Source organism: Pinus tabuliformis, chromosome 1_2 (genome assembly GCF_031772625.1).
Source record: "Pinus tabuliformis cultivar Carrire ecotype Pingquan chromosome 1_2, CPIR1, whole genome shotgun sequence".
NCBI lineage: Eukaryota > Viridiplantae > Streptophyta > Pinopsida > Pinales > Pinaceae > Pinus > Pinus tabuliformis.
In genome coordinates, this window is record NC_142298.1 from 1,201,501,932 (window position 1) to 1,201,510,862 (window position 8,931).

General features: G+C 33.7%; 1 protein-coding gene across 2 annotated transcripts; it reads left to right on the forward strand.

Moving 5' to 3' along the window:
- The first annotated feature begins 1,591 nt into the window (after positions 1–1,591).
- Positions 1,592–8,473, forward strand: LOC149210563 (FCS-Like Zinc finger 8-like). 2 transcript variants are annotated; one of them, XR_016252954.1, is made up of 3 exons: positions 1,592–2,592; positions 2,723–2,835; positions 8,005–8,473. XR_016252954.1 is itself a non-coding variant. In XM_089396738.1 (2 exons), the coding sequence occupies exons 1-2, from the start codon at positions 2,081–2,083 to the stop codon at positions 2,781–2,783; spliced, it is 573 nt and encodes a 190-aa protein (XP_089252864.1). In that variant the 5' UTR covers positions 1,593–2,080; the 3' UTR covers positions 2,784–2,958. The 2 variants fall into 2 exon arrangements, 1 of the variants encoding a protein (XP_089252864.1); XM_089396738.1 differs by lacking the exon at positions 8,005–8,473 and having other exon boundaries at positions 1,593–2,592; positions 2,723–2,958.
- The last annotated feature ends 458 nt before the right edge of the window (positions 8,474–8,931 follow it).

Consider the following 8,931-nt stretch of genomic DNA (forward strand, 5'->3'; position numbering starts at 1 on the left):
CCTGATATCCACGATGGTCGTTGGATCAGTGTTAAGTAATCAACGATGGGGTTTGGTTCGTGCTTGTTGCTTGAGGGTTCCGGACCCGTATTTGTGTAGTGATCTTAACTTATAGCTGTCGTTGAGTCCGTTTGTTGGTTGTAGAGTGGTCTATTGTGGGTCCCATTGTGGACCCTCGGCGGGATACTTGTAGGCTTTTTGCCGGCCTCGGTCCATGGTTTCCAGGGTTTCTTTAGGCTTCTTTTGGGTTTCTGTCGGCCCTACTCGCAGGGACACTCTCTCAAAGCAGGTGCGGTTTCTTGTAAATTATGTAATTTTGGCTAGCTTAATAAAAGGTTCTTCTCTTACATATAAAAAAAAAAATCACCTTTAATTATTAAGTTTTTCGTGCCAACTTAGTAGCTTGGGTGGCTGGCAGCAAGGCCTATTCTCCCTCCACCAAGATTCAATTTCAAGAGATATGTTTGGTCCCTTCTAATAAGGCTCGGAAAAAAGAATAGGTAGGTCCCAACTTCTTTCTCCCTTAAACATAATAATCAACTAATCCAAGTTCCTTCTTCCCTAGATATAAGAACCAATAAGTGCTCTCTTCTCTAGACATACGAAACAAATTAATGACCCAAGTCATAGATGAATTTAGCAATAATCCCTAGACATAAGAAACAAGTTAATGACCCCAAACCCACAGATTATAAGTTAATGACCCAAAACCCAACAAAAATTAACACTAATAAAATCTACCATTTTATAAACTACTAAAATATTAGTTATTTTAACAAGTAAATGTGTTTTTTAATAGTAATATATCAACCTACATACATTGCAATCAAACCACATCAATAAATAATAGTCCATTCACATGTGTAAATAACTAAATTAAAAAAAAAAAAATCTCCCTATCATTTAAACACTAAATTATAATAAATTTTATTCCCAATTAAAATGTTAATGAAATAATAAGTCAATTAATTTTATTTTAAAAAACCTTTATTACTATTTAATTTAAAAATTTAATACACTTTTAAATGGTATAAACATTAATTTTTATAATCTAAAAATTAATTAAAATTAAGAGACACTGATAATACAAATAATGAATTTTGTATTTACGTTAATTCTATAATAAACTCTTAGAATATCGAATTCGTTTCAAATTTTCCTCACATATAAAAAAAGATATACCAGCCACTTTTACAAAACTCCTAACAAATATGTCAACGAAAATGAAATTTATAAACCAAACGAAAATTCTTTTTCTACGGGATTAACTTACACATGTGGGAGCCCCGGTGGAGAGCCTTCGTGGCAGGCCCAAATATAACTCTTCTAAGTTCTACCCTATGGTTGACGACCAGGTGAAAATATGGATAAAGGTGACGTACGGTTAGGATAATATCTCGCTACACGTCAGCCTTTAATGAATTTGACTCGATGTGGGATATAATAATTTGGACCATGGTTCAGGTTAACAACCATGGGTTATAATAAGTTGGGCCATGGTTCAGGTAAACAACCATGGGTTATCTAACGTCGGTCGCAGTGGAGTTTGTGCTATGTATACGTATTGGTTAACAATTTGTTTGCACAGATTGGAGCAAGTAACCATAGACTAAACTATATTCGAGGAATATATCATTGTCGTTATCGTCTTCTGTGCTATATTATATTTATGACGGTGTTAGATCTGTGGCAAGAGGGGCTTAAATGAGCATAGGGAGTTGCAGCTATAAATTTGGGTATGTGACTTGAACTTACCCAGTCTATTGCAATTGGCAATTGGGTACCTCCAGATTCAGCAAGATTAGTGGGTGTGTGCCCCCTTGCACAGAGCAGCAGGCAGCTCATTTTTCTGACAATCTATGAGGGATTCCTGCTGTTAGAATATAGCAGAATTTCTGTGGCGTTGATCAGAATTTCAGAGAGGGGTTCCTGCTTTTTTTTAGCAGCAGGGAAAGGGTTTGTGTCATTGTTTGAAGAAGGGATTTGAATACTTGGGGAGGATGTTTTAGATGTTTCAGGGATTTCTTTTGCTTTAAGAAGGAAGAATTGTGGTTCTCGACTAGTTTTGGGGGTAGTGTTAATGGATCGTCTGTATCCTTATTGTTGTACTCTGTATCGGGGCAGAGACTGGCCCGATGCTCCTAGTATATTCATAGCTTTCAATCCGAAGGGGTCCTCAGATTCAGAGGGGGTCAAAAGCCCAACTTCTCCGCTGGATATCAAAACTTTTTCTGGAGTTGGGATCACTGATTGGTATCAAAACAGCTTAGATCCCAATTTGATTTCTCCCCAGCAGCAAAGAGAGACAATAGCGATTGGTTCTCCACATGGATTCACAAAATCCAACTCTCAGAAGTCTGGAATGGAGAATTCAGAGAGCTATACTTGTGTTACATCCTATGGTCCAAAATCGAGCACAAAATACGTATATACTCATTGCGGTATGAAGTGTGAAACTGTGCAATACCCTGTTCAGAAACAACCAGCTTGGAGCTATTCAAATGTTGCAGTGTTGCCGGTTGCCCATTTTCTCAGCGCTTGCTATCTCTGCAAACGGCAGTTGAACCATGGGAAGGACATCTACATGTACAGGTCTGATAAAATTATCATACCATGGCTTTTAGGTTAGAGATTGTTTTACTATTCGAGAATCACATTGAATTTTATTATAATTTTCAATTCTCAAGAGCTAGTCTCGTTCTTTGTTTACTGATTATTGCAGAGGTGACAAAGCATTTTGCAGTGTGGAATGCCGTTATCAACAGATTTTGGTGGATGAATGAATGGAAACAGGCCCTGTTTCTCCGGCATCTTCGCGGAGTGTAACTTCTTATGGTGGGATTTTTTTCTTAACCAGTATAGTTGCTGCTTCATGATATCAGAGGCATGAGAACTGTCCATCATGTACAGGTTTGCTATAATGTATGTATTGTTTGCATCAGAGGAGCTGTAGGAAAATACAGGGCCACAGATGATATAAAAATCTATCTCTGTTTCGCTCATATAAAAATCTATCTCTGTTTCGCTCAGATGGGGTGCGCTTTTCTGTTCGGCATATCGATTTAAGATGAGCTTTGTTGCGTGAATAATGCCACAAGTATTTAAGTTCAATCCCCTGTATGGGTATGGAGCTCAAAAGCTTCCCAACATATGTGAGTCTCTTAATAAGATAATTACATGCCCTTAAGGGTAAGGGTAAGGGTAGAGTAATCTGTTTGAGCAAAAGTATGGAAATTAAATGAGTGGAGTTGTATATGTTTATTATTAGATAATGGGTTGTGATAATATTTTAATAATGGACAGATAATAGTTCAATAATGTGTAGATTAAAAATCTGGAAATGAAATGAGTGGAGTTGTATATGTCTAATATTAAATAATAAGGTTGCGATAATAGTCCAATAATGGATTTGTCATAATAAATCTATTATTAGATAATAAATTTATCAGACAATAAATTTATCACAAAATGTAATTGTAAATATATACATCCCAACTCATTTACTACCCATTAGCAAATTACTTATTGTCAACCGAGCAAAAGAGCTAATGCAAATTCCAGGGAGCTTGGCATATGCTCTAATGCAAATTCCAGGGGAGCTAGGCATATGCTCTGATGCAAATTCCAGGGGAGCTAGGCATATGCTCTTTTTCTTCGTTATGATGACTGAAAATGCCTACTCAAGACATCATTGCCCTTTTATCTGGTATACTGACTGATCGTGGTACTGCATAATCTGACGTGTTTTCTACAGGATGTGATTACACCTTAGCATTAACAGCTGAGAATTTGAGCTCCTTATATGTGTTCTCTCAGTTCTGTGGGGATGAACAGTACATTGATTAGGCTGCTGCTCCACATTATATGAGAGAGATGATGTTTTATTTTGAAGTTTGACTAGGAAACTTGAAATATTGAAGCTTTCATATTTTCTTAGCTTTGTTCCAGAAGATCCTATTGGTTTTAAACTTTTAAATGCTACTTTATACTTGTTCAAGTATGATTCTGATCATTTCTCAAGGCAGATAAACAAATATATGTGATTGCACTGCAAGATTTGCATCTGAGCTAAAACTCCTAAAGTTGGGCTTAAACTATGATTGATAATTCTGACATGATCGCTTTTTTTTTACCAGTCATTAAACAAAGTGGGGCTATTAAAAACTGATGAGCACCTTGCTTTTCAAAGAGAAAACCACATTGATTCACTGCTATATTTCCAATAAAGTTACTTTTTAACGTACAGTCACCTTCTACTGCAGTATTCCATGGATGTGGCCCTACACTTCCAAAATATATGTCTTAACAATTAGGACAAGAAGGCTTTGTGATCGTAGATTTTGCAAGTGTTTCTTTAAACCGAAAGATCTTGGTAGATCAGTAACTGGGCGGAAGTACGTATTTCATAAAAGGCCCAACTGTTCTCAACATTTTTAGGCTGGAGAATCGCACCATTTTCTGTCTCGAGTAGTTATTTGTATATTGTACCAATAATGTTGAATTTTAAAGAAATATTTATTTGCTATCAGTTTTGGAGTTTTTTTAGTATTTTTTTAAGAATTGGTCGGAAATTCATAAATTTTAATATGAAATTTTTATTTACAATAAAAAATATAGTTTAAATAATAAAATATCACTCTTTAATTAAATAGTGTTTCACAATATTTTAATAAAAAAATTCAGAATATAAAATAATTATATAAAATCATTTCCAATTTTAAATAACAATATATATTTGTACATTTCAATTTTTTAATTTTTCAAATCATTTCCTTATTAGGATATACATTTTCGACCTTTTTTCCCCTAGGAAAAATCGTATTTTCTATTATAAATGGAAAATTACATGTTGTAGATGTCGTTGGCATAGGTTCTATGTGTGGCCATAGCCATCAAAATATATAGGTCTGTGCATGAGTACCCACTAAGGGTATATCTTCAAAGTTTAGTAAATATTTATACAAAATTTCAAAATTGTTTTGCAAAATTTCTTAGATATGTTATGATCATAGAAACTATGTAATTAGGCTCTGTCAGCGCTTTGTTGTATCAAGTCCATATATGGCCTGTGATAAAATTGGAAGATCTCTTCCTCCCTCTGTTCCTGGATCAACCATTCACCCCTAGGTTGATGCGCTGCCTCCTTTGAAAGTTGATTCAAATTGTGATTTTACATGCAATGCATCATCCAAAATGTTCCTGAGAGAATGTACATGACAAGCAGATGTGCAATTGAACCAATTGATGACAATCTTAGAATCCCCAAAGCTCTGAATGTGTCTACAGTTATGAGACGACGCAAAGTATAATAAATGGTGAAGTGTGATGAGCTCGGTAAAGTTGTTACTGCCAACACTAAGCCCCATGCAGATACGGAAGGAGTGACTCTCGGATAGGTGGAGCAGGATACCCCCCACAACCTTGGTCTTGGGCAAAATCGTCGAAGTAAGCCCATGGATGATTGTGGTCAATAACTTCGGGAGTGATAGAGCGAGTAGGAGTGGGTTGTTCATCCTTAGGGATTTCAATGAAATTGTTGTAGATCCTAGTGATAACCAATGGCCACCAAATATGTAGATTGTTAAAAATGACTTTGTTCGATTTAACCAAATATGCCAGCATAGTGGAAGGTTACGATATTTCATGTTGGGAGAAGCTGTCCACCAATTGTTCCAGGTCTCCTTGATGTTGAGACCATCCGAACGCTTCAGGTAAACGATACACATTTTTGACTATCCTAAAAAATTGTGATTTTATTAAAAAAAATCAAGATTTTTTTTCTTGAGTGTGGTATTTATTTTACTTCACACATCAAAAATATATATATAAAAAGATGGATGATATTTTTGAAAAAATAATTATTTAAAATGAATTCAATAATTATATAAAATCATTTTGCAATTTTAAATGCAAATATATATTTACAAATTTCAATATCTTAATTCTTCAAATCATTTCCATATTAGAATACACATTTTCGACTATCCTCAAATATTGTGATTTTATTATCTATAACACTAGGGCCTAATGGGCATAATTGTTTGCTAGTGTATTAATATAGGAATGATGATTTTTTATCCATGTTGAATTGTTTTATGTGTGTTAGATTATTTGTTCTTAGAATAACTGTAATTTTGATTATTATTTTTATTTTATTTTTATTTTTATTTTTAAGGCTTAAGGCTAAAATTTCATGTTGTTTAGTTTCAATTATTTTTTATATATTTTTTGTTTCTAGATTCTTTCTGGTTTGAGGCTAAAATTTGAGAAAAAAGATAGAAATTGTCACAGACCCCTCAAATAATTTTCTTCTTTATTTTTTGTTAAGATTTTGGAAATAAATAGGTAATTTCTAAACTAATATTCCCCTCCAATTTAATAATTAAAAAAAAATGTTAGGGCACTCTATAATTTTAAAAATATTACAACACTTTAGCACAAAGCTTGGACTTCATCTTGTTGTACTTTAGTATTGAGTTGGTACCTCATATTGTTGTACTTTTCATGGTTTAAGTTTCAATTTGCATGGAAATTTAGCTTGGAATCTTCATACTAATAACGTCCAAGTTAAATTTGAGCTACTTATGGTGAATTTCTCTTAATATGCTCTAGCTAGTTTAAAAGAAAAAAATGAAAACCATAAAATTCACTTCCTATTTTTATACTAGTCTATAAGAAGTTGTAAAGAGATCAACTACAAAAGAATTGAAATACCATTCTATCTTAGACCTATCTGTGTGTAGTCTCCATTAAAAAAAACCACATTTTCTGGATGAAATCACACATGCCAAGAAAAACCATGGCTTAGTATGGAATGGAGACTTAGTGTGTATGGATTGGTATTGTGTAAGAAGTATGAGACAAAAATTTCATTATTGTAATGATTGAGTTCATCATACTAATCTTGATTATGAAATTATTCACGCTAATTAGAACTCAATGTAAGTTATCCCCAACAAGTCATTTATAACTATGAATGTAGGTGCATAACTAATGCACATGCATTAAAGAGTTAAAATATGTTTAATGAAGACCTTCTTAATGGTTAAGAATGATATTCTTTTGGTTTCTTTTATCTAATTTGTGATCTTGTTAAGTGTTGATTATGGGTTGGTTTTCTTCATGAGATAACTTGAAATTATTCTAGGACTAGGTTGAGGTATGCCATGTCTAATAAAGAAGGGGTTCAAAAGACTTGTAGGTGTGAATGGTTATGGAAACCATTTTAGAGAAACTTGAAGGATGTACTTGCTATGCTATGTATGAGGATAGAATGTGTATTAACTAATATCTATAAGCTAAGTAATTATTTGTGTACACCATTAGGTGGTTTAGATTGTTTGTAATAGCTTATCTTGATATATGCAGTCAAATGTGGACTAGGTATTTATACTTCAGTATTGTAATTCTTTTTATATGTGCTTGATTAAGGTATTGATTTTTAAATGATTGAAAATGTAGAAAGAGATTATTGTAATAAGTTGATGAAATATATTTTTTGTTTGCTTAAGACAAATGAAGTCTAGCATATTTAAAGAAGGTTTCATATTGTTGTGCCTAGGAAATTCATAATAGTCTCCTTAAGGAATTTAAGGTTTGGATATTGATTGAATTGTATTTAACTAAATTAATTAGAGAAATTATGAGGATTGAACTCATGAACTTCTCAACTTTATTTTTAGTTAGTTGATATATATAAAATTCATGTGATTTATGAACATGATGAATTAATTTCTTGAAATTTGTTTAGCATGTAATTGTTAAGAGAATAACATGTTTAGGGATAAACCTTTTTTAGTGATTGGATTTTTTTTTATTTAAGCTTAAAGCATAAGGTATGAGATTAATGAAAAGTTGAATTGAGTTCTTATTTTACAAGAATATGTGCTTGTGATATTTTTGAGGGAAAATTTGAAGAAGAGTGAGATCACATTTTGATGAATTGGAACTGTTGCATGATTTAGAAACCTAATATGATTGTATTGTATGTGGAATGTGATGCAGGAGCATCTGGTCGACAGAGTGAAGGCCGAGAGAGGGCGAACAAAATTTCTGAAGAAGATTGGGAGTGAGACACAGTTCACTGAACGGACAGCAAGTCTGTCAAGTTCCTATGTTTTTGCTTTATTTCTTCCATGGTCAACTACACTATTAACTTTCTGTTATTTTAAATTTCTGTTCATTATATTCAAAACATTGTAATAGATTCTAGTTAGAGATGATAATAGTAGGTTAGGGTCAGTAGGTGTTTGACAACGAATCCCTATGGGTAAAAAGGCAGGCAAAGTAAACTAATTGATAGCCAAGAAAATCATGCCTATGGTAACTGTAAAACAAACTGTAATTGAATAACTACCAGCAGTTAACAAACTGCCTAAAACCATTGTATAAAGAGACAAACAAGGTAACCCAGAGGGGTTCAGCGACGGAGCATTTACATGAGAATAATAGAATACACATTTTATTTCCTTCATCTTATTCAGTGCACAAGCAAACAAATTGTTCATTTACAAATGTCCTCAGTAACAAAAACCTGTATATACAGTGCTGTGTAACTATTTCATTTTTTATATATCAACAGTGTTTACAGTATCCAAGAAGCTATGAACTGGCAGAGAAGAAAGTGAACAAAAGGCGGAAAGAACCAGCACCCTCAAAGGGTCGAACCAGACAACCACACTAACCGGGTAAGCAACCAGAATTCCCAGTGAACGAGTCTAACTATCATTTAAATATTACATTGTATTCTTCTGCTTAAAAATTACATAGACTGTGCATCGAGGTGTAGCCAAACAGGGTTACAACCGACTCACAAACCCTCCTACATTGCGGCCAAGGGTTTGACAAACCCAGAAAGTCCAGACCCAACGAAAAGACAGACATGTCATACAACAAACGACTGCAATCGTGACCAGGACCAAGAACCACTAC

What these genes read in the sequence shown, in the direction of transcription:
- LOC149210563 (XM_089396738.1), top strand. Translation starts at nt 2,081, where the DNA reads ATGGATCGTCTGTATCCTTATTGTTGTACTCTGTATCGGGGCAGAGAC. An exon ending in AAGGACATCTACATGTACAG is followed by an intron (nt 2,593 to 2,722) that starts GTCTGATAAAAT and finishes TGATTATTGCAG; the next exon opens with AGGTGACAAAGCATTTTGCA.